Below are 26,164 nucleotides of genomic sequence, written 5' to 3'. Positions count from 1 at the left end.
TCATCTACCAACCCACTAAAGCATTACGAAACAAGACTTGTTAAGGAAATGGCAGAACATGTAACATAGATGAGTGGACAGAACTAGGTTAATGTGCGCATAATTAAAAATTGATTAATTTAAAAGTAACTGGTAACGCTGTATAGGAATCAGGGTTCCTAAAGGTCAGCATTCCACTGCCCCTATGACAATAATGCCTGTTTGCTCAGGATGCCAGAGCTCTGTGCAGTCTGGGAAAGACTGAGGGGTAAAAAGACAGATCTGAAAGGGACTTTGATATAGTCTGAAACAGAAACGATCCTTTCTTTTTAACCTGCCTTTTGTCCAACGAAGACATTTTTCACAGACAAGTAATACACAATGTGTTTAGAAGAAATTTCTGCAGCTCTTCTTATGGAGCTATTGAAAATCCTCAGTATTGTTGGGGAAGTGACCAAAGCAGTAGGAAGGGAGGTAAGTACTCAAATGTCCAAACCAAAATCTCATCCATTGTGGCCACAGTTAAGTCATAATTCTGTGAAGTCAGTATCAAGGAGGAACCAACAACACAAGCTGCACGTACAGGTGCAGCTCCACCGGTTTCTTATCTCATCTTGTGCTCAGGTGGGATGGCACTCTCAGGCTGGTTTGGTTCCCTTACTTGGAAAGGCAACACAAGAAAGAGCATTCACAGTGGAAGAATGAATCCAGAGGGCAGTGCTGCAGGCTTTGTTATTTGCACCAACCAGCAGAAAGTGTACTTGTTGCCAAATCTGAGCCCAAGCACATATTCCCAGTAAGCACATGCACGCACAGAACATACACACATGTATACACAGGTGCATGCATACATGGAGCATCACAGAAAGCAGCACTCACTGAAATACAAACAGCCTCATCCCCTTCGTCTCCCCGGCTGCTGAGAATGGAGGCCCCTTAGTGGGAAATACAGACACACCTCCAGTGCCCATCCCTCCCCTGGCTGGGTTTAGGCTCAGTCCATCTGGCAGCTGCCCCTGCACCTCTGCTCTCCCCTGCTGCTGCCACCCACGCCTGCCCTGCTCCAGCTGCAAACCTCCCCTTGCACCCACCACCATCCACCCACCCTACCATGGATCCCTCCAGTAACCGGCCTCACACACCCCAGTCTACCTCACCCTTGGCCCCCGGATCCTCCTGCCTCCCGTTGCTCCCCTCATGGAGAGATGGAGATGGACACAAACACAGCCCAACCTCTCTGCTGCTGCCACTTGACAGAAACCAGGCTCCTTCTGCCCTGAGGTGGAGGGTGAAGGTGAGCTACATCCCCGTACCTCCCGGGGTAACCTGAAGTAGCAGCAGTTAAAAACCAGAATCATACAGATTCTGTGAATTTGCTTTAGGGATGTATTTAATTACAAAGTGGTTTTGATAATCTATCTAGAACATTATACCCTTAAAAAATTTGGAAGACTTTCTTTTACTACAAAATGCAGTAAACTTTTGACATTTGTCATGTGTTGTGAAACAATACTAACCAGATAGTCCATTTGCTGGTACAGGTATTAAACTGCAGAACTTTGTTAGCACACGTGCTTTATATCAGTTGCCACCGTATAGAACATGAGTGCTGTGCTGCCCCCTGGCATTTGGGCATTTCATACCCCAGCAGTGTCTGTTACCCCAGCTCACTTCTGCTCAACTTGTCTCAGATTTGCTCTAACTGATGTATTTGGTATTATTACAACACCTGTTACCTCTTACCCAAACAGACACACTTACCGGGTTTTTTTTTAATACTATCAACTTCTACAAGAAAAAGAGACGAGAGTCAAGTATTTTAAGGTACTTTTATTTAATAAATAACTTCAGTAATAGCACTGTAAAAAGTGAACATCTGTTAAAATAAAAAGGCACTTAAAACAAGAATATGACTATGATGCAGTTTGAATGGTCGAAGGCAAATATACATGGCACATGTCAAGAATGATGTGTGACTCGCGTCACATGACAAACTACGCAATCTTAGCTACAGGGTAAAGGCAAATGTACAGCTAAGACTGCCCCTAAAGAGAGGGAAAAAAAAAAAGAAAAAGCTTGTGTCGATACAAAAATATTACAAAAATAATTGCAACCAAATACGTTAAAAAGATTAGAAGGGTGACAAAGCACCAGGCTTTAAACCAAGGAAACATTACAGAATAAAGACACAGTATGAAGTAAGGCCCTTATGTGTTTTGAGGATGTCTTGGTAAGGTTCTTCATGATACTGCCACCCAGGGCTTGAATTTACAAAGAAAACTACGCAAGTTACCGGTCAGCAACTTCTTCAGTAATGGCACATGTTTTAAAGCTATTTTTTCCCTCTTTACATTCTTCTCAAACTCTTTCATTTTAACCACAACCTGGCAATAAGCAATTTAAAAAATTAAAAATAAGTATTCACACACTTTTCAGTCTTTTACGCTGCTCCCATCCAACTTACTCAACTTACCATATACTTAATCATATGTCTAGCAAGTAGAAGACCAATCAGCCAGCAGCTCCATGCTACATGAGTTTAATTGTATCTGCAAACTCAAGCCCTGATTTCCCTGTAAAGCTAAAAAAGTTTAATAATACTAAATGGCTAGGCAGAGCCCTCATGCTGATTGCTTTAACCCTTTCCCTCCCAGTCATGCCAGAGCAGTATCGCACCCTGCAGAAGACCTGGATTCACAGCACGGGAGTGGGAAAAGGTCAAAAAGGCACCATGTGACCTTAGCTGAGTAGGCTACACAGTCTCAAGTTTTTTATCAGACCCCTGGCACTGATTACTTTTATTTGCAAAAACAAAATAAAAATTTAAAAAAAAAAAATTACATATGGTACATTTTCAAAACCTGCACAGGAAAACAAACCTATATGTAATGAATTAGTAAAATCACTGCAGTTTGCACTAAATCTATCTTACTGTGACTACAAAAATTGCTATGCTGCATACAGTGTTGTGAAGTTACACAAGCAGTGTTCATTTTCCCTCGTATTTAGGATTGACCACAGTTGTCACCGCACTCTTGTAAATAGGATTTTCACCCTAGAAAAAGAAAAACATTTATATTAACATTTAAAGAGATGAACAAAGCATTGTGGTTGCGAGAAGTGTAAAAATTAGCCCAAGAAATTAGCTTAAGAAATTATCCATTAATGTTTGGTTGGTACACACAAAGAGCTTAAGTCACACTAGTTTTCCCTCTAGCAACTGGGACAGAGGCATGCTCAGCTCCAACGCAAAGGGTTAGGGCACAGCCCGCTGCAGTTCACACCACAGAGCTCCTTCCCAACGCCGAACCTCACGGGGTCACCCCAGGGCTGAGCCGCCAGCTCGGGAGGCTGCAGCCCATGATGGTTTTTTGGAAGAACAGAATTGCAAACAAACATCATCTGAAATCACGACTGGCCACCGACCACATTCTATAATAAACATTTAAATAGCTTATCTTGAATTATAATTCTAGAAACAAAGTGGAAAGGCTTGGAATAATTTGATAATACACACTCAATATTTACATAGAACATCCAGTACTTGTCACTGTTGTTTTATTCCTGCAGGTCCCCCCCAACGCCCCTGTGCACAAAATGCATAATTAAAACTAAGAAACTTCTGTGCTGGTGGAAATGCTGTAATAAAAACATTATTTTTACTGATAAGAGAAATGCCTACAGAACACTCTCCCTTGCTGAGATTTGAGAACCTCTAAATTAAGCTTGTTTTCAGCTTCCTTTGTTCCCAGGTTTCCTTTTATCTCAGCGAATCTTCTTCCACTTAGGATTTCCTTGCACACCTAAGATGAACAGCTTGAACTGAATAGATAAATTTTAGTAGGAGAAAGTGCTGCCACTGGGACTCTCCCGATCTCTACTGGCCCTGCAGCTCTGGGCCCTCACCACAGCCTGATCCTCAGCCTCAATAACCGCTGCTCCTGGCAGGGAGCCCTTCTGTGCCCTCACAGCCACAGCGCAGATCCCAGCCCCAGTGCCAGTCTGCCCAGAGCCATCTCTGCCCTTCAGCAGCAGGAAGGGAACCTCTCTCCCTTTTGAAGTTCCCCCCAACCTGACATGGCCTATATAGCCATATTAATTAAATTCTACTCTATTAAATTACATAGCATTGTAAATATTTCTGGTTAAAACAACTTTTCCTACAGTCAATTAAAGGATATCCTCCCCCTAGACACACAAACACCAGGTGTGTCTGTTTTATCAGTCATAAACCTGGGAAATCAGCTGGGAACACCACAGGATGTGCCAGGAGGTGACACGGCGAGCAAGGAACCCACTTGGTGTGAAGCTTTTGTATCACAATTCCTGGAAGTTTGTTGCCTTCTGTTTGCAAGGCCTGGTACGGGGCGAGTAGCTGGTCTACCCACTGCTAAGGAAGACCATGTAGCTGGGTGTCCTGCCTTTTGTCCTGGCTCCTCTCAGAGAAAAAGGGTGTCTTCTCCTGAAAGCTGGCTCCTCTGCAAGCAAAGAGCAATGAGGCACATCCAATCCCCCCTACACCTGAGAGACTCCAGCCCAGGCTCTCCCAAGTCCAGCCAGAACTGGGATTGCTGGACAGTGGAAGTCAAGGTTCTCTGTTCCGTCTTCTCAAGATCTGAGTCGCTGTCATCTGACTCAAGGTGAAGGAGGAACCAGGTGTCTAGTGCTGACTACACCTCATAAATTCACCGTGACAGCAGAAGACCCTTTGAGCAGTTCCCAGGCCAGCTGTGTCTTGATCAAAGGTGTATCAGCTACTCGTTTGGAAAGGGATGGGGAGTTAATGTGGGGTTTTTTATTTAATCATGGAAATACAGTGTTGTATTCAACACGTATGTAGTTCTCAGCCAGACTCAATGAAAAACTACCCCCTTTCCCAATGTTTTTAACGGAAAAGCCTTGCAATAGTAAGATGGAAATTCATCTGGAAAAACAGCCAGGGAAGAGGGATCTAAACTGTAACTGAAGTATCTCATTATGTCGGGTTCTTACAGCCTCAAAGTTCTTGGCAACGTACGTTGTTTGTTTCCTTGACAAGCTCTAATGGAGAGTTCTTACAAGTACAAATCAGTGGAGGTTATGATGAAAATCTGTAAGCTTCAGAGGCTGGATCACGTGCAGACTAGAGGATACTGGGCACCTTTTCAGTGGCAAGACATTGTATAATACTTCTTACACTGTGCTTTTAACCTTCCACATTTTGCAGAAGAGCCTACCCCAGCACAAACAGGGAAGTGTGTGTTTACATTTTCTGGTTTGTAAGAGAGAGATAACTTCTATCAGATAGTGTAGGAATCTGTCTAAAGGTTAGGATTAAAACTTGGAAATTTCCAGAGTGCTCTTCAAACAATGGGTCTGAATTCGGAATCAGGTTTAAAATGCAATTTGCATAATAAGGTTGTAAATTTTTTACTATAATCCTTTTTCAAGAGAAATCAGAATTTGACATTTACATGCTCTCTATTTAGCATAAGCCCTATTTACACAGGAACTGAAACACTCTACTGTCTGCCCTTGTACTTGCACTTTATGTTTCCAGGAACTCTGAGGACTGTGAGAAGCACACAGCAGGATTCAGGTCACTGAGTAAGGCCCTGAAATAGGTGTCTGCCCGAGTCAGGTGAGAGTCTCAGTTCCCATTACAAATAACAGAGATTTAATCAACAGAGAGAACTATTCATCTTAACCCAACCTTGCGTTTGAGCAGCTCAATGGCTCTCGAGGCTCTACTGCCTACAAGCACAGAGGCCCAATGGATGGTCAGTTCCTCTGCTGCTGTCTCCTGAGGGACAGGCTGCAGCAGCTCCCAGCCACGCTCCGACGAGGGCTGCTACACACACCTTATCGTTAAAACTAACATGGAAGTGGTAAATAAATGTCCACTAGTCCAACACGACTCTGGTCCCCTTGGGGCCCCTCACAGCCGGCACACGGTGTGTGCTTTCAGAGACAGCAGACCTGGCCCCTGAAACGCGGTGTTCCAAACCTGCCATCTTAGGCAGATACTACTGCTCTTCAATAAACCCCTTTGCTTTATGCCACTGCAGAGAACACACTGGTTGAAGCATGCAAAGTTAGGGATCACACGTTTGCCACATGCCCCTATAAATGAAACTACCATGCACACTTAAACCAAAATAAAACTCAAACAACAATAACTACATACAAGATCGAGTGAAATACATAAAGATAAAAAAAACCCACATACAAGATCGAGTGAAATACATAAAGATTAAAAAAAAAATAGCTCTTTATTCTCTGCTGAAGGTATGTTCTTACAACAGTACTCTCATTTTCAACTAGACTGGGCTGTTCAGAAAATAACACTTCAGTCTACTGTTGCCTAAAGATGAACCTATGATATAGGATGTTTGATTAACCTTCTTATTCCTTTTTTTCTCCATGGACTTACTGTTTCAACAGACACTTAAGCTATCTTTACAGTTGGTTTAAGCCCTAAGTTACTGCAAGAAACTACACTCTAAAATACTTAAACTCATCCCCATACACTGTTCAAGAGCTGGTTCTTACTATTTTAATCTCTCAATATCCATCATTATTTTACACTAATATAAAACAAGTCATCTGTCAACCCACAAATGTGGCAGTTGCTTCAGAGGATGAAGCAATGGCCAAGGTTAAAAGCAACACGGACAACAGAGGGCACCATCTACCAGGAGTGGAGGAGCAGAGGAAAGCAGCCCACCTGCTGTGCAGTAAATCATTTCCTAATGGCACAAACGTCAACCAGGAGGACAGCAAGGCCCGAGAGCGGTGCAAGGACCCCCAGACAGCAGCACCTTGGCTGCAGGCCGAGGACCAAGGGACCTGGGTTCATCCCCGCTGCCCTGAGGAGGGATACTGTGGCGACAAGTCCCTCACAACGGCACGGACCAGGACTGGTGGAGTATTTGGGCACCTGGTCCATGTCCAGCTTTGTGGTGCCGCAGTTTACCCCCTGCAGGAACCAAGGGCCCGTGTGCGTGCCCGCTGTGGAAGGTGACACACACACCGCAGGCCGTTTGTGTCACTGCACAGGGCACACCTGGGGGGAACCCACTGCAGCGTAGCTCTCTTGTAAGGGCATTGCAGATGACCTTCTTGCCTTGGCAATACAAGACAACTCTTTCCTCACCTACATGAAAGGTCCCTCCAACAATCTAAAGACTCTCCTGAAAATCTTAGTTATAGGGGAAAGGAGGATTTTCTTTTACTTCTTAGAGGTCATCTATTCTGCCAATACTGATCTCCTTTTTGGTGGCCAATCAAGCTAAACCCACCTCCCTCTCTCCCCAAAGTTTGGATATTTCTATGAATAGCAAAAATGATAGCCATGTTTAAAAAACCCACACTCTTTCATACATTTAATCTTTGCAGTGCATGAAACAAGAAGGCAGAAGTCAATCCCTCCATTTACACAAGAGGAAACCTTTCTGCAAGAAGAACATTGTGAGGAGGAAGGGCAGCACTGAGGACATCAGCCCCCAAGAGAGTCATGGGGTAGAGAAGGAGAGCACAGAATGGAAGTTACACACCGTACAGTTTGTTAGACGCTTGTCCTGCATGCAGCACAACGGGCACAAGTGAATAGCAGAGGAGAAGGTAACAGAGATGTAACCAAAGGATTATGTGAAATGTTAGAAAGGAACTAGAACTCCCATTTCCTCCCCAGAATAATCAACTCTGAGAAGAAAAATGGGAAGGAGGTGAATGTGGTCGGTGTGGCAAGCAAAATGAACGTTTTCACAATCAATTTTGGACACACTGGAAAGTGAAACAATTGCAAAGAGAAAAGGAAAGTCTATTTCATCAAGGAAGGGCTCAGAACGCTAGACAATATTTGAAAATGTTGTCACAGTGAGGACAGGTAAAAGCCTAAATACCCTTAATTCCTGCTTTCTCCACTGGTTTCTCCTTTACAAGAATCTTTTGAGTGCAGCACTGAGAAAGGGAGGCAGCAGAGTAACATTGGAGATACAGATCCTTCCCTTCCACTGGCTCCTGGAAAAAGCCCCTTGGATATTTCAAGGGATGTGCTGCCTTCCCGGCTTCTTCATTCCCCTCCCTCTGATCTGATCTCTCTATTTAACTCACTCTTCTGACATCCATTCCCCACCTCATCCTGCCTTTTTCACTCCTTCCCCAGCAGCTGAGGATCCCAGGGAAGGAGACCACCACCTAAAACATTCAAAAAAGTGCAACCTCAAAGTCTACAGAAGATGCCAATCGCTTGTGGTTTACTGACTCACTCTTCTGGACACGGCTGTTTCTGAACTCAGCATTTCCAAACAGAAGCAAGGTGTCCAGGCAGAGTTTAGGAGAGACTAAGAAACTGGGGAAAAATGCTTCTGGAGGAGACAAGAACATTTCCTCCTCTCTTAGTAATGTTTTTTCCTATGGAGACCTCCCCTGGGCTACAAGGACTGTGATATTCCCAGTTCCAATAGAAATAGGGATGAAAAAAAATAATCAAGATGCATATTTAATTATCAAATCAGGAGAAATATGCATTTCACACTTTAAAAATGAGCTTGTTCTATACTAGGTTAACAAGCCAAAGCAGTTAAAAAAAACCATCTGTAAGGCTACTCTGAATGTTGCCAGTTATTCTAACAAAAACAGTGGTATTTATAGGCTGGGAATATCTGAGGAATATCTAAACTAGCTTTGCAAACATATCAACTTTAAGCAAACTGACTGCTGATTTGAGGAAACAGAAGACAAACCTTCCCCTAAACAATGTCTCTCTCCATGATCCAAAGAGCTTTTTCAGTCCTAACAGCTGTTCTAGTCTATATCCACACGCTTACCCTCCCCTGGCCTAAAATAAAGAATTTAAAAAAAAATAAATTAAAAAAATCACTTGTTGACTAGTTGAAGCCAGTACCGGTGGTATTAGTAAGCAAGCAATCTTGATGTCAGAACAAGTTAAACATTTTCAAGCTGCATTCTTTAAAACCCCAGAACCAAAGCCGCACTAGATGAACTAGGCAAGACTCAAACTGTGATTAACTGACTGTGACACACAAGTGAGTCTGAAGTGACATGCAAAGGAAAACAGCAAAGGGAGAAAATGAAAGAAGATACAAACTGAGACTTAGAGACCAGCTTTACGTCCATAGTTTGGATTCTTGAAATTGTTAATAGGGCTCTTGTATATTGGATTTTCTTGCTGAAGTAAAAGAAACGGTCAATGGCGAATAGTTCAACAGGAATAAAAAAAAGAAGAGTAACATTCTCAACTATCACTGAAAAAAATCATGCTATATGTAAAGGAAAGTGTTAGTAGTATTTTTTCCAGCATATAATTAATTAATTTTCTTAAATAAAACTAAAGACTTCTTACAATATTTTTACAAAATTATTCTCTTATCAAGCATAGGTGGGTGCTGACTTCTACAGAAGTGTAGCGCAGGGTTTGGATTAGCAGACCCTACCATTCCCCAGAGGCAGTGACCCTGCAGCCCACCAAAGCCTGTGGACACAGGCTTGTTTTCTTGCGCCTTTCCGGTGACAAGGGGTTGGGAAGATTTCAACAAACCAGAACCAGCCATGATTCTGTGACCAGTTATTGAAATCTCCCAACTAAACCAGTATGAGTAGTTACAAGATCTCTTTCATAAATTTAAATTTTCTTCTTCATTTTATACAAGTGACTCTCATCTTCTATGAAACATTTCATAAGGTGGTGTAAAGCATGGCAGAACCGCAAAGGTGAACTATTCTGTCACCACCACATTTTCTCTCTGAAATTGTATTTTAGCTGAAGTTACCAGCTGTTCTAACCCAAGAGCTGGGTTTTTTGGTTGTTTTTCTTTTTGTTTCTTTGGGGTTTTTTGCCAGTGGTGACACATAACGTGCTTTAAAGTCAGCTTAAAATAAGGATAATTCTGTTCCTCTCTGTAGACCAAAAAGCAGTATTAAAAATCTGAAATATTAAAGACACGTGAACAAAAATCTTCTATTCTTCCTCACTTACTGTAGCTTCTATGTGAGTAAAAGCCTCTTGACTTACCGTATCCCACTTGGCATTCATCTTCTCCTTTTCAAATTTAGCAAATTCTCTTCTGTCATGAATGATCATTAGTAGTTTCCAAATCAATAATAATGCAAGTCCAATAAGAACGATTCCAGCAACCACACCAGCTACAATGGGAATGATGTCAGGGCCGCTGGGGCATTCTAGGGAACAAAGCAAGGGAAGCAGGATTTTACAGAACGCTAAAGGGAATGCAGATCCAGATGCTTTTAAAATTTTATTTTGTACTAAAGCCAGCATTTTGAATATCGGAGATATGCCAATACTATTTTCCCCTCAAATAATGGAAGTTTTGGAATGTGTACATCCTGTAACATTCCATCTTATTTTTATCCTCCTAATTTGCATTTATTCTTAGCAGTAGAACAATTCATGTTCTGATGATAAAGTCTACACACTGTTAACCCCCCTTAAGCTATTCACTTGGAGTTCTGGAGTAAAATAACCAGCAATTGTACTTTGAACATGCAAGAGCTCCAAGTGAGCGTGGTGCTGGAGGGATAAACCAGCCAGAGAGCACCAGAACAGTCCCCACGTACTCCATCGACAGCGTAACAGAAAAAGGGTGTCCCTCACTTTACCTCAGATGGCTGTTACTGTTAGTAGCTAATATATAGAGATATGTAACAATAGATATATGTAATAATATATAGAGATATGTAACAAAAAATGTTTAACTCTTCTATTAATTTAAAATTCTGAATAAACACAAACTGAACAAGGGCTTTTGCAAAGCTCAACGCACAAGATGACAGATTCAGAAGCAAATGCAGCTCCTGTGCTGTCAACAGAACACTGCTTCCCCCCAAATGCAGACCCCTCAGCTTGGCAGCTGCCTCTGCAGGAGCGAGGGAGGTGGGAAGGGACACAACAGGAATTCCTTGGGAACTGGTGTCTGCTGCACCGAGCACAGCTCTGCTGAACAGGGCTCGTTCCTACGGCACAACACTTAAGGTGCCTCCTGGTGCGTGGAGGCTTGATTCAGCTCTTAACTAGGGCAACAGAAGATCATCATGAAGAGAAGGTCAGAGCCCCAAAAGTGTCAGGCATGTGTTAACCTGTCCAAAAAGAAGATGGGGCTCAAGGTCCTCCCTCTATACTTTGGACCACATTTTTAGAGAATTTAAAGCATTCTGAATGGAAGTAATATTTATTTCTAAGAGCCACTAAGCACTGACTTGTATTAAGTGATGACCAGCCAAATGACCAATTCTGAAAGTTCCCTGAGTAGATACTGCACTAAACCTTTCAACACACAAAATACATACCTTACTTTTCTCAGGCTTATATAAACCAGGAGATCACACACTGCTAAATGTACAAAACCAGAATGTTAAATGCAACCGGACCTACTTTGCTGTACACCACAACTGCACGAATTAACCAGACAGACAAAGGGAGAGTAAGCAACATCGTGTTCGTACCTGGGGTCTCTACCACGTGGACATTGGCTTCGCCGTTGGAGTTGACAGAATAGGTGAAGTAGAACCAGCAGTCGTCAACGTCCTTCTCTTTGCAGTGGGACAGCGGGTCCGGCTGCCCCGGCTGCGGCAGCTTGTCTCGGCTTTCCACCCGCGTCATGTTGAAGTGCATACACTCCTGGGAACACGTCTCCTTCTTCTCACCCTTATCGAAAGCTCTGCACTGAACGCAGTCCCTGGGGAGGTACACATGGGGAGCAATGCTTTCTAGTATGTTCATAAAAGAGTTCTAGTATTTAATCGAAAAGAAACATGAAAATGTGGAAAAAAACTCCAACAAAACCAATACTTTTGCCATAAAGGCCAGGAAAAAATAAAGCAAGACACAGCTTTTTACCAGTCAGAACATTTATGTACTTGCAATTAACAAAAGCCCCCTTCAATAAATTCCTTTTTTCCCCTGGATGACCCAAAAGGTTCAAGGACAGAAACAAACAAACCAACCAGCCCAACCTAAATCTCCAAAAGGAAATAAGCCTAAAACAACTTTTTCAACACCTCCACCTGGAAGACAAACGCTCTCAGAGAAGGCAGTGTAGGAAAAGAATGTTTATAGTGAAACAGCACATGAGATACAGAGGTTAAAAAGAACAAACTGAGTGACAAGCTTTATGGTGTATCACTCTGAATAAATCACTGAAAAAAGCAGACTGAGCAGGATTTTTATACTAAAAAGACTGTGCTGAGAGAAAACCTTCAAGTCAGCTGCACAGAGCCAGGAATCAGCCCCACACTAATCATATACTTATTTCAACGTTTCCGTGCAGAAAAGGCAGGGATAAAAATTTCATTGGCCCACACAAATCTAGGTTTAGTTTTCCACTGTCAGGAGAGTTTGGCTTTTTCAACACTGTTTCAGATAAAAATTTTAAGCAAAAAGCTTAGCTGAAGTTTTAGCTATTCTGGAGATGGCACAGTATCTTTAAGTCTTTTGTCACATGGATTTCAAAAGGGCAAGATGATGGGACTTTACCGCCCGTCGCATTATAGACAGAGCAACGTTCCCTGCAGCTTTGCAGAAGGTTGGCTGTCAATCATACACAAAACAGGGGAAAGCTATAACCTGCCCACGCCAATCTGAATGGCTAAAAGTGATTTAACATAATGTATGCATTTCTATGCCCAAGAGAAATTGGGAGGGAAAGAATTTAAGAAATAATAAACCTACCATTCAAAACACTGCATTGCTATTTTGTTTGTAATTACTGATTCTCACCCAACAACTTTTACTGTTATGTACCATCTAAAGGGATGATATCATACGATGCCCCTACCTTTCAGGGTAGAATAAAGCACAGCATCAGAAGCCTAATTTTAAAAATTCTTCACACGTAAATACCACAAACTCAAATACACAGAATCTGGGACTGGGTTTTCCAGGTACGTACTTGTGCTCTGCACAGACGCCAAGGCAGGTCTGACACATCTCACACGTGGGGCCTTGGAACTTGGGGTCTGTGCAATTGCAGGTCCCGCACTCGCAGGTTCCCCTCCCGTTGCAGATCTGCCCGTTGGAGGCCATGCAGGGCAGCGTGTCCAGGGAGCAGTCGCACGCGCTGCCCGTGAAGTTGGGGAAACACTCACACACTCGGCATTTGCAGATCCCGTTTCCTGGGCATTGAAAGGATATTGCAGTGAAATGATGGCTAATGCAAAACATAACATTTGCAGCAGTAAGAAGGAAGTGTTCACCATCTCAGGATAAATACAGGGAAAAAAACCCCTGGTGGTGAGATAATGAAAACACTGATAAGAGCTACAAAGTAAATCTTAGCTCCTTGAAATACTACTTACAGGCGTTTCTCCCCTTTCCCCATTCTCCCAGATTTGGATTTCCTTTCATAAACAAAATAACAAAACTAGGGAAAGCTGATCAAGCGCAGTGTAACATGATGGCCATCTCTGCTGGGTGGAGAGCATTACAGCAATGCTCTGGTTCACAATTTTCTGTGTATACAGATGCATTAATCACTACGGTCTTCATATCTATCACTATGTAAATTTATAAAGCAAGACCTAAAAAGATGAGGAATGTACTATCTTAGACTTCACCACTCAGAATAACAAAACACCTTTGGCTCCCTACGACATTCAGCTGCTGTACTTCTGACCTCACCCAGCCAAGCTTCATGCTCCTTAGGCTCCCTGTGCGGGAAACAAGATGCCTGTACCTCCAGAAGGGTGATCCAGATGAAATGGAAAGATCCTTGGCAACACTCCTCCTTCTCCATTGAGAATAAAGTGTTTAGGTCAATACTTCTGTCACCATATATTTTGGAACACCACCACCGTTGCTCCTATCCTTTGTGGAGCAGGTGAGCAATCGTGTACTCTGAGCAGATCAGATGAGGTGTTCTCATAATTTAGGTTAAGCTTAGGGGCTTCTCCGTTTCATTTTTGTATCACAGTCAAAATTGAGGTAGTGGTTACACTCCTACCAGGTATCTCCACGTGCAAATCAGCATAGGGAAGTTACAGGGCAAAACCAGATGCAGCAAAATAATTTAGATGCTGGCTGATGGAGGAGTTTCTAAATTACTTTTGATTTCAGGAATTTACTGCCATCAGAGTCTTGTTTCAAGCATTTAAGGTGTTTTTCTGGATCCTGGATATTCTGATCTTCACTTCCCTTTCAGAATAGCCTCATGATAACATCTCACTGGTATCTTGCCACGCACCGAGTCAAGCACTCACTATTACAAGTGAGCTGAGGTCATCATCTCTTTTTATTGACGCAGTGGTTACACTGAGCCAGTATAAATCACAGTCTCAGGCCAAGCTGTCTCAGCACTCACTGCTGTAACACCTGGGGGTAACTCCATAATAAACAGCAGGAGTCAAGTTCACTTCACATCCTTCTTGCAGCTGAGACTCAAGGAAGGTGTAATGTGTATTAACACTATATCTATGTTCATGGTAGAGAGAGCTGTTTTATTAATAGACATTTTTCAATCACTAATTTTGTGGTTATTCTCATCCCTTAGCAAGTAGCTGTGATCTGTAAGCCAAGTATCACTGCTCTACAGGGGAGAGTTGACGGGCTTGTGAACTGCTGGCTGGTTCTGCCTGCAGAAAGCTCTGCCGTGGTTTCTCACCTCCACAAATCAAACCATTCGATCGATCGCAGTTGAAGTTGTCACATTCACAGTATTTGCCAGAATACACTTCATTGGTGTTTTCTCTTTTCTTGCACACACATTGTCCACAAATGCACTCTCCATTGTTACTGCAGATTTCCGTGCTGTTCTCCCTCCGGCAGTAAGCATCCATATCCTCACTGTTCACCTCATCTGTGCTACATTCACAGAGTCTTCCAATACGTCCTTCGTTACATCTGCAAGGGAAAAATACAACTGAAAATACAGACTTGAAAGTCATACAATAAAAAGATCACAAAAATAGCACAAAGAGCATAAGTAAAAGTGACTATTCTGTCAAGGAATATTCCCAGTTAAACTTCAAATGAGATTTCCAGCTGACATCTACGTAGCCGTTTCTTGAAGCCACTGGAGCAAACTGGACTAAGTTGTTCCTATTCCAGTTACTCATTCCAGGTGAGAAACTGTCACCACCTCTAACTAAATTGCCACATAACCACTATTAATCCCTCTCTCATATGACAGAACAATAATTATTTTTAAGTGACAGTGACTGTTCACTGTAGCTGCTGTCATCTTTGAATGAAAAGATTTTCCACGAACAGCAATTAGGCAGGAGAGTAGCTGATCTTCAGAGCTGCTGAGCCGAAATCTTTGGGGATCAGCACTTCTCATGTATCGATGAACAAATGGAGGTTGTTCTTGTTCCCAGCAATGACTGACAAACGCTGTGGGGCATCACTCAGAGGCAACGGTTCCATCAGGAAACTGCTATTGTTGCAAAAACCAAGGACTGTTCTTCTCCACATGAAATCATCAGGTCACCAGTGACAGCGATATCAAATAAGAAGTCTTTCTACACAAAAGGTGGGAAAATCTGTTCTCCTAATTTAAAGGGAACATCAAAAACTGACTGCAAAATGCAGCAATGGACCATAAATACTGGATCCAGAGTGGCTTATTCCTCAACTTCCAGAATACCGAGCAGTTAGGGGGCCATACCTCAGTCTTTCAAACACCGCATTACCCACCACCAACATCACGAGGCAGATGTTAGTCCACCCTACCCCCAAAGTCCTCTAAGAGTGAAGTCATTAAAAATAAAGCAAAAGATACTGAGTCACGTGTCAAACCACAAGGAATGAGAATTCTACATTGTATTTCAGTTCACTGAGAGGGAACCAATATTGTTTTCCAAAGTCCTGGACCTTGTTTTCCTAGAGAAGATCCTAACTCCTCTGCTCTCGCCACTCTTGTCTCAAGGGTTTCCAAGAGGAAATGGTTTTCATTTTTGCTGTAGGTTTCTTGAACCTTGACTTACTAGACTGATCTTCAACCAGACTCCACTGACACTGAGATTTTGTTCTGTGTTCACTGTGTATAATTTCAGAAAGTCCAGTATCATTTTGCTTAACTTTCAAATGTGTAGTAAGGAATTCACGTCATCTAATCCCTGCGATGTGCAGGAACGGATGTTTCGAAGGCGTAAGTACACAAAAAGTTATATATACTCTGAAAGATTTATAGGTTAGAAGAAACAGTTTAACAAGACCTAAGAAGGTTAGAAATAAAGCAGGAAGAAGGGACTAGGATGACATCCAAAATAAAAGGTGGTTCTTTTCCGACTTTTTACTCTTTCCTGCAATGAAACAGTTGGTGCCAATCTGGGTAGCAGCTCCTACCAAAACACTAGGAAGCCTTTCATTTTCTCTAAATCAACAGACCTCACGTTAGAAGGATACAGTTAGATCAGTATGAATACTTGCAAAAACTTCACAAAGTAATACAATTAATTTTGTCCATAAAGCCATAGTTTTGCCATATTACATGGACCTCAAAATTAAATAACAGAACAGAAAAAGCAGTAAGACCTATACCCTTTAAAGGACTGACTCAAGGCCAAATCTGAACTCTGACTTGTATGATAGTGCCAATCTAATGATCAATAATGTGAATTCCAGCATAGGGAGCATTTGCAGAGATAAGGCAGTATGTAAAAATATCATAAAAGAAATACGTCTGTAACAGCAATTCTTGTCCTTTCACTGAAAAAATAGTAAACCTAATTAAGGAAATAAAAGTCTTGATCACATTTCTCTTTTGCAAAAATAAACAAAATGTCTTTTTACTTACCTGCATGCCCCACATTCAAATGTTCCGTTTCCTTCGTGGCAGGCTGGGCTATTGGGTTCTCCTTCACTTTGACACTGACACTCACAGATGAACTGGAGATTAATTTCCACTTCTTCAGTGAATCCCAGTGGTTTAATTTTAATTGTTTCATTTTGTCCTTTCTTTGGGCATTCATTAGCTGTTACATTAATCTCGAATCTAACCTGCAAAGAAAAATAAATGGAGCCCACATTACTAAAAGGAGTTTTGTCTGTATTATTAAAAAAATACAGACGGCTGGACATTTTAAGTGAATTTTAAATTTTATTAGGAGCAGATATATTGTAAGTTACCTCATCTCCGATTGAAATGTTAGAACATTTCCTTCCATCTTCTTGTGTGTCATTCACTCCGTTCTTGCAGAAAGACTTATAACTGATTGTCACTCCTTTTGGTAGCTTAGTGTTTTCCAGGATAACCTCTGAAGAAAGGGACTAAAACAATGGTTGTTAACTAACTTTTGTGTTGCATAAGCATTTCCTGAAGAGAAGACATTATACAACTATGCACAGTCTAAGTGCCAACCCCATGGGCACACGTGTAAGTTCCACTGTGTTGAGAAACACCAGCCCAGGGGTGCCCATAGCCACGCTGTGGTGACCCCTTCTCATGGCTGATCCCTCTTAGGCAGGGCCAGGACAGGTTCTCTACGGACGTTGGAGGCAACTGTTTGCCCCATGTACTTCAAAGGAGAAATGGGGCTCATTTACACAACACAGCTATGATGAAAATATTTTGGGGCCAAACCCAGGAGATGCTGAAGTTGATGGTGACATTTTCTTTGGGGTCAAGAGGTTGCAAAATGGGCCTTTTCCACACAAAAAGAAGTCAAGAACTGAAGGTGCTGAAGAAACAGCAGGGTTTTGGTTGTGGGTCTTATTTTTTTAAAGGGAAGACATGGATGATGCCTTTTCTTTGTAGTTTTGTTTTAAGTGGCTTTACAAGTACATCTTTCTAGTCATCTAACCTCTTATTGCCAGTGTCTATGTCTAATGTGGCTTCACTGCGATGGTGGTGTATTTATAGTTTACTGTACTAACTTCCTATTTTGTAGAAAAAAAATAAAATCCACATTGGAGTATCTGCCTGAAAAACTCAGAAGATCTTAAAAGCAAAAAAAATAAAGAAAACCCAAATAAAATCTGAACTTACATTGTATGCATCAACGATCAACTGAATCACGTTGCTGGAGTTTGAAGACAATGTTCCCACTGCTGACTTGGGTATCAGATTTTTCAGTTCCTTTCAATATTTACAAAAGTAAAAGGAAAATTACAATCTTACTAACAAACAAAGTGTAATTTGTCCTATAAATATCTCTGTGGTGATTTAATGCTTTGGTGGATTAACTAGACAAGATCAAGTACTTCAAAACACATGGGTAAAGTGCTGACAGTGATCTTGATGGTTTTTGAGGTTATAGACAACACTACTAGAATAAACAAATATCCAGCCTTTTCTTTTCCTCTGCATTTTCATGTTAAATTTGGTAATAGAATTCTAAGACCTTCTTTTGCACAAGTTGACCACATACAATGTGTCTTCAAGGTCTTAAAGAAAAACCAGCACACTTCTAGTGCGTTAAAGATAGGCAGATACAAGATGATTTCCAAAGAAAAAGAAAAAAGCTACAATTTGAATATTGCTAAAAAAAGAAAAATATCCTGTTAGGTTAAAACTAGGAAAAATATGCATCTCCTTTACACAGTCATTTCCTATTTCACAATCACATCCAGCAATTCAGTTAATTTTAAACATCAGGAATATAAACAGACCACAAAGGACAAAATATGCTTTCATAACTGTTTCTTGATTCAGTGTCCACACCTCCCTCAGCTATTTGCTGTAAAAGTGTTCATAAAAAGTAGCACTGCAAATATGTCCTCCAGTCCCTCCTACCAATAAAGAGGGGCAAGGAGGAGGGGCACTTGGAATTGGCACTTCCAGTTTCCTTGGAAATTACAGACGCATTCAGTATCCGTTTGAACAAGTGAAAAATGCTTAATAAAAACATGAATAGCAAAATATTACTTCCACGATCACTTACTTCCATATTCATTTTAATTTCAAATCAAGCAATTTTAATGATTTCAGAGCAAATCTGAGTAAGTCTTTGTGTTTGACGGAAAAACGTAGAGAGACCAGAAATACGTGTTATTTATCTTTACCTTATAAACTGCCTGAAACTCTTCAGTAACAGCAAAGATTGTCTGAATATTGTTCTCACTGAGCTTCTGAACCAGATGAGCAATAGAGGGATAATCCTATAAAAATCAAGCATAAAATGGAATTCATATTTGTGACACAAGCTAGAAAACAATCAGAAACACTTGGATATCATAAATACAAATTACCTTTAGAAACATAGCTAAGGCATTTACCTAACCAGCTTATGTCACAGCTCTAAATCAAAACAATCCCTGAAAACAAACACACATTGAAGATTCTGTATATGCCCCATGAAGGTAGGTTGTTTTTTCCACAATAACATTATTGTATTCCCTGCCATTTGAAGTCTCCAAGTTAAATCCCTCATCTCAATCTTCTCGGAAAATTACCTTTGGTAGTTTTCCATATGACTTATCTCAGTGAAAACCACCACTCTGCACTGTTTCATAAAGAAAACATGAAATAAAACTGAATTAATGTTAGGTTTTTATTGAGCAATACTCTATTTTACGAATATATGAACACATAAAATTTGTAAAGCTTATTGTGTTTGCCCCATTCAGTAAATGTTTTTTACCTTTTGTCTGATCTACCTATCAATAAACCATGAAGTCAGTGTTGTTAAACATACTTTTATCATAAATTTTGCATCATAAGGTTTCAAGTTGTATTAAAAACCTGGCAAGGAGCTCTCTAGTTTACATTATTTTTTTTAACAGTAGTAAAATACTTCTGAACACAAAGGCTAGCAAAATGGTAAAATAAGGGGACACAGCCACTACATGCCAGTGCACATGCAGGATTATTAATTATTAAAAAGGTTGAAGTCCAACACCATAAATCATAGTGTGAAAGCCATCATTTCTCAAAATTTTCCAATCAAGACTGGATTAATGCTTGCACATTTGCTTTAGTTAAGCTGAAGTTACTTGATGTAAAACAGAGGTAAATTGGTGACTTTGAAAAGATGTAGCCATCTGAAACTATACCAGATGACCTAATGAGGTTGGTTGGGTTTTTTTGAGCTTAAGCATCACAAAATACTATTTTCTCCAGGTGATGATGTAAAGACTTACGTAATAGTGGCTCATAGTGTACATATTATTTTCCAGGTGACATTTCCCATCATTTGGTAAAACAATTCCACCGAGTTTACCATCTCCTGCAAAGTGAAATCCGGCATCCGTGGAAAACACCAATAGTCTTGTAACGTTTCTCCAGCCAATTTGTTCCTGGGGAAACAAACAAATGGATATTTGGTATTTTGCACCAATTTATCCAATAGCAATGGGACTAACACTTGAGGGATAAATGCAGGAAAAAGTAGACAGACCTAAGCCATACTGCACAGTGTCACCCTAGAAATCATACAATTCACTCAAATGTTAAAAGCACTTGCATTTAATTAAACGTCTGCTCTAAAACCTCTGCTGTAGGACTTTCACCAAAGGCAAGAAACATTCCTTTTGAGATGTTCTTTGGCTGGTTCAGCCCTCATTAGAGTATCTGAAAAGCGATACGGTTTTCAAAATTGAGCATGTCAGTCCAGCTCTTTAATGCTCCCAAGTCCACTTCTATGTCACCACCACGCAGCCTGAGCACAGAGGACAACCTGAGCCTGTGGGACGCTGCTGCAAGATTGAATTTGAAGATTAGGGCATTGCCTTCTGGAAATGCCAGAATCATAGGACTCTGCCAATCTAGTCTGATTTGTCCTCGGCATAGAGCTTGCCAGAGGACTGCCCTTTTTTGCTGTACCATGAGCATCCCAACCCACAACTGCAGGACATAGTTCTGTTATCTCCCCTATCCTTTTTTTTTAGTTCTTCCAGAGCTGAAGGGAAGGGCCATATAAAAAGGTCACATGAATACCAGTTAACACAAAAAATAAAAAACAAACAAAAAACCCTCAGAAGGATTATCTTACACTGTAGTTTTAAACTAAGACTCTAGATTGTTTCTGAAAGTCCTGACTCCATTGATCAACAGGATAATAATACGGTAGCAAACCACTGAACTTGGATATGACTTTTTGGGGAATCCATGTTGTACAAGTGCATAGAATGGTCCATCAGACTATGGAAACATCAAAAAAGAAGGCAGTATCTAGATCAAATCTTCAAAAATATGCAAAAATCAGGTTTCCATCCACTTCCGTTTGAGAAGCTAGCAGAAGTTATAATTCACTGAAACAACAACTAGAAGCAGCATATAAAGCTTCGAAACAATTTGAGAGCAGCTGCTTATTTAGGATTTCATACACCTGTGAGCAGAATTTGACTCTTCTTTTGTAGCAGCCCTTAAAAACATTGTCTTTGGAATGTATCTATCTGTTATGAGCATGACCTTCACACTTCCCAGTTTCATTTGCTCACTAGAGGTCTCTACAAAAGACAAATGCCTGTATCCATGCAGTCTGCCCACTCCAGCCTGTTGTGCTAGCATGAGGTGACACGTTCAAATGTCAGCCACCATGAAACACTAAAGCTTTATTCAAACAATTTCATCGAATAGCAAAGAAAATCAACACACACTCACCCCACAAACCGCAACCTGCATTATTGCATCAAATCCACCTTCAGGAGAATCTAAATTCCCAGAAATGTGCTGTTTACCTACAAGTTCATTGAATTTATTTCCTTCACTGGTAAGGCTGAGCACATTTTTATAGCTAAATGGACTTGTACAGTTCTGGTCACCCGTACAAGGATTTCTGAGTTTGGCTGGTGTTGTACTTATATATGGCATCACAGTTTTCTCCACAAAAGAGCCAAAGCCTAAGACAGAACAATAAAAAACCCGTAAGTTGAAGAACAGAATTCTCTTATTTATATCACAATACAACAGAATACAAATGTATTACAGCTGAATTGACATCAGAAATAGCTCTCATACCTGTTCACATTCCACCTTCTTCATCAACACCAAGTTCCTCAACAGGTTCTATGTATTAGAATATCTGCCATAATACTGCTAGTTTAAATGAATTACTCTTTGTATGTAATCATACGAAAAACATCAAGGAAATTTGGATTTTTTTTCTTTAGAACAGGCAAATCTTTCTTACCAATTCGAAAGTCTGAAGTTATTTTTCCCATTTCCACCATCAGGGCTGTTCCGAGACTTTTCACGTTCTCTAAATCATCTTTCATAGAATAGGAGAGGTCCATGAGATAATAAAGGTCAATGGGGTAGTCTTCAGCTCTCTTAAATTTTAATGAAAATGTTTGGGGTTCCCCTGTTTCAGAGATTAAACAACAAGCAGAATCATTAAAAATTCCACTGCTACACTGACAAGAAAAATGCCTTTTTAAGGAAAGTCTTTGAAATACTGATGGAGGTTTTGAACCAAAGGTGAGTGATCTTTTTCTCTTGTTAAGTGAAATGCTCAACAACAAAGTATGATGAAAAACAATTTCAAGTAGTATTTCTTTCAGATGTCCAACTTCATACTTCCAAGGAATTTTATCTCCCCACTGAAAATACTACTTTGCCAAAATCAAGCCTCTCAGTTTCTGCAATTTTAAATCTTGATATTTGCAATAATTTTAACAAGGTTCCTATAAGATCGAATGGCATAAGTTTTCCATATCTATTTGCACCCAAGATGGCTCCCAAAATTATCAGGGTTTAATTTTTTTTTTTTAAAAAAACCACATTGTTTAAATGGGTTTATAAAGAGAAAATCAGTTCTGAACAGAGTATTTCAAGATACTTTGCATCAAATACAGGCTGACAGCACCGAAAAGGCAGGGAGATAATGGCAAGTTACTATTTATTGCAATTGTAAGCCCAAACCCTGAGTTTTGCCAACAGAAGCATGAAGTCTCACTCAGATGTTGTAGGACACTGCAGAAATATTACCGATTGCATAAAATGGAGAAGTAATCTTTTGCCTATTATATATGAAATAAGGACTAGAATTAGAAGGGTTTTCCCCCATCCCCTTCAGCAATATTGCTGCTGCTTAAGTCTGCTTAATAATTAAAAATAACAAAAAAACCCACCAAAACACTAAAAGCTTTAGGTTTTCCTTAGCTAGTGTTTCAAAGAGCCTGCCCAGAAAGCAAATATTGCCCCCTGCAAGCCCACTGTCCCTTATCAGAGAACTTGTGACCAAAAGAAGTGGTTATAAACAGAGTAATAATCTCCCGGGTAGTTCGGCTCTCTTTGCCCAGGTCCCTCGAATGTTCTGGTGAACAAAATTCTGTGCTGACAGAGGGACAATAATTTGGTTTGAAACTGAAAGGTTCATATTAGAAACAAATAGGGGCAATACCAAAATTGCAAAATAAATTTTCTTTCCTTCCCTCTCCTCACTGTGCTAAGCTTCTTTGGATCATCTTGCATTTATTAAGGCAATCATCACCAAGTAGCTGATTCCCAACCACAGGCTCTTGTTCCAGGTAAATACAAGGTACTGTTGAATGCATCTGCAGTACCTGGGAACTCTCCTTAAGGACAATCTCCATTATCCTCAAGCACGGTATGGGCTGCTGGGCCTGTTTTTTTCTCCTCATTTGAATTAAATAAAATTCTCTTTAGGGGCTGGAAACGGTACACAGCTACTTCATTCTTATTTTTGTAGCCCTGTGTCCACATTTTTAACCCCGGAAACTAAGTGTTTTACAAGCAATCCAAAAACCTTGCCACATAACTACAAAACCACTCAGTTCAGACATGCAGACTTTAGGTGACAGCAGTGCTTCACGGAAAAGGAAACGCTCTAACTTCTTCTGCACGCTCCTCTACTTTCATTCTAAGAAGCCACACTAGAAAAACATCAACTGGAACCAAAACAATTTTACCTTTCTGATATATCCGAGTCCATGCTGTACCTATTTTCTCAGAAGTTATATTGGGAACAAGTGATAAAAATATTGTATCTAACCTTTCCTAAAAATAAAACAGTATTTGAAGTATCTAAACACCTGGGGCAGACCTGAACAGCTCCACTATCATTCAGCCTATCTGAACAATAGGAGTTCCTGGAACAAAATGGTTACACGCTCAAAACAAAAGATGCAGATGGGAAGCCTAGAATGAAACTGTCCTTACCGACTCTTAGTTTCAGTACTAATTTTTGTGGCTGGATCTGTGTAATGGCCTCTGGTTTCAGCTTCTCTGCAGCACCTTTCTTACGATTCGTTACTTCCCTGTTTTCAAGCACCTGTTTGCTACCTCTGGGATTTTCTATATCTTCCATAGGACATCCTTTACTCTTCAGTGCTGCCAAGTCATCACATCGGGCAGATGTTGGTTCTCCTTCTTGCAAAAAGTCCTAGAAAACAGGCAAAAGAGTATCAAGTTTACAGTTCTGCAATTTGTTACACTCTTCCCACAACAGCACTTTTTACAATGACTCCATCTTCTTTTGCTGTTTTGTTTTAAAGTTCACTAATAAAACACACCATCCTGAAATATGTTAAATTGTACTAAATAAATCAATGACCGCTAGTTAGTCCAGGAGTTTGCATCTACTTAACTTATCTGTGTATAAGATGTAAGCAAGATGAAACAAACAAACAAAAAAAATGCCCAATGTCACCTCTGACAGAAGCAGGACACCCTCTTAAATCAGCTACTCTAAAAGTAACAGCAGATGGAAAAAGCTCTCATCTTCATGTTGCTGTCAATAATGTCAACCTATTTGTACAACCTACTTGGCAACCACCTTCCCTTTCTTTTTTCCTCCTCTTTTTTTGTTTGAAAGACTTTAATTAAAGATTATGTAAGTGTCCCCTGGTATTCCACGACAAAATAATGGCAATTTGCTGACAGAGCAGGGGAAGAACCGATGACAACTCTTATTTTGGGGAAATTCAATGCTGAAAGTAAGATCCATAAGCAAAACCAATATGTAACTTTGTTCTCAACAACAACTATTAACTCAAACCTGAAAAAAAACTCTACCTTCAAATGAATAAATAAGGTTTCTAACTGAGAAATTTGGCCATTCTGATACCTGCCTGAAATTATGAATATAAATAAATGTATCTTTAAGCTTATCTGTTCTTGGTAACCAGGATCTACAACGAATCTGAGAGCTCAAGGCCAAATTTTGAAGTTAGTCAGTTTAATTAAATGTTTAAAGTTTATAAGCTAGTTTGGGGGATAGCAAGTAGGTGCTATGTGGAAATAAATACACATTAACATCTTCTAGCAAGAAACAGGAAAATTTCCCAGTTTTCATTAACAAACCAAAGACGAGCTGTAGCATATGCTGGTTAAGTCACACAATTTAAAATCATCTTACATTTTGTATTTCCTGTATTTAATGTTTAATTCCATAAGAAACAACTCTTTATATTTCATACTGAAACAAATCACCCACACAAACCAACCTCCTACACCCCAAGTCTACCAACAACAGAGAACTAAAATTTGAACATCTTTCTTTTATAAAAGAAAACCTTCAATCTCTTCCCCTACTCCACCTAAGTCTAAAATTACTTCTTACTCTAATGTCACTGGAAGAATATAATTAAGCATACCCAGACAGATTCCATGCTGGAATGATTTTAAATAACTATGAGACAGCCTGTAGGGTCTGTATACAGTTAAGATTTAGAAAAGGAGAAGTAAACACATTGTGAAAAGCCATTCTGCTCAAACCAGGACATCAGGAAAATCATAATATCTGAATTTTTAAGTACAAATAAATATTAAACTGAAGAGCTACAGTAAACTCCTATTAATGAAAGCAGACACTTCTACACATTTTAAGTATTTACTAAAATTTGAAACCAAAGGGGAAAAAACAAACCATAAAAGGAATTTTACAACACTTACTGTTTTTTTACACCAACCACAGTTTGGTCCTGCTTGTATACATTCACCACATGATTTTGCATTAGCTTTTATGCAGTCGCTTCCAGCTAGCAAAGAACACAGATCAGTCACTTCATTTATAAAAACGTGCTAACAACAACAGAATTTTAGTTTGTTTCACTCTAGCTTTGTAAACTAACTTCTAACTACAGATTATTAACATGATATAATTGACATATTGCCATTAGTACTCATCTAACAATTAAATATTTATCTACATAAATAACTGCTAAATACATATATAGTCGCAAAGCAACATTAAACTACTGCAATGAAATCAAGTGATTTACCTTGCTGAGCAAATCCATTCCATATCAAGCAAGAGAGGACGCCAGCCCATATGAGCAACTTTAAATTAGTCTGAAATACACAAGCAGAAGACCAGATTATATGAT

The 26,164-nt window shown here is 40.2% G+C and overlaps 1 protein-coding gene across 1 annotated transcript; it reads right to left on the bottom strand.

The window, feature by feature from the left end:
* Positions 1 to 1,802: 1,802 nt before the first annotated feature.
* ITGB1 (integrin beta 1) lies at positions 1,803 to 26,133 on the bottom strand. Its single transcript, XM_014945019.1, has 15 exons — positions 26,060 to 26,133; positions 25,731 to 25,816; positions 23,997 to 24,219; positions 22,006 to 22,176; positions 21,477 to 21,715; positions 20,015 to 20,170; positions 18,938 to 19,033; positions 17,922 to 18,011; positions 17,063 to 17,203; positions 16,731 to 16,933; positions 14,595 to 14,833; positions 12,888 to 13,110; positions 11,443 to 11,675; positions 9,995 to 10,161; positions 1,803 to 3,034 (listed from the first exon to the last, which is right to left on the bottom strand). The coding sequence occupies exons 3-15, from the start codon at positions 24,142 to 24,144 to the stop codon at positions 2,969 to 2,971; spliced, it is 2,172 nt and encodes a 723-aa protein (XP_014800505.1). The 5' UTR covers positions 24,145 to 24,219; positions 25,731 to 25,816; positions 26,060 to 26,133; the 3' UTR covers positions 1,803 to 2,968.
* Between the last annotated feature and the right edge of the window lie 31 nt (positions 26,134 to 26,164).

Source organism: Calidris pugnax, unplaced genomic scaffold (assembly GCF_001431845.1).
Source record: "Calidris pugnax isolate Ruff unplaced genomic scaffold, ASM143184v1 scaffold54, whole genome shotgun sequence".
Classification (NCBI taxonomy): domain Eukaryota; kingdom Metazoa; phylum Chordata; class Aves; order Charadriiformes; family Scolopacidae; genus Calidris; species Calidris pugnax.
The sequence above is the reverse complement of the archived record's forward strand: the minus strand, read 5'-3'. Positions and strand labels throughout refer to the sequence as shown.

Excerpts from the sequence above, each read along its gene's own strand:
- ITGB1 (XM_014945019.1), bottom strand. The coding sequence starts at position 24,144 with ATGGAAGATATAGAAAATCCCAGAGGTAGCAAACAGGTGCTTGAAAAC. Across the intron at positions 20,171-21,476 it reads TGCAGGTTGCGGTTTGTGGG|GAACAAATTGGCTGGAGAAA; the intron begins GTGAGTGTGTGT and ends TTGTTTCCCCAG. Across the intron at positions 18,012-18,937 it reads AGTTTCAGGCAGTTTATAAG|GAACTGAAAAATCTGATACC; the intron begins GTAAAGATAAAT and ends AAATATTGAAAG.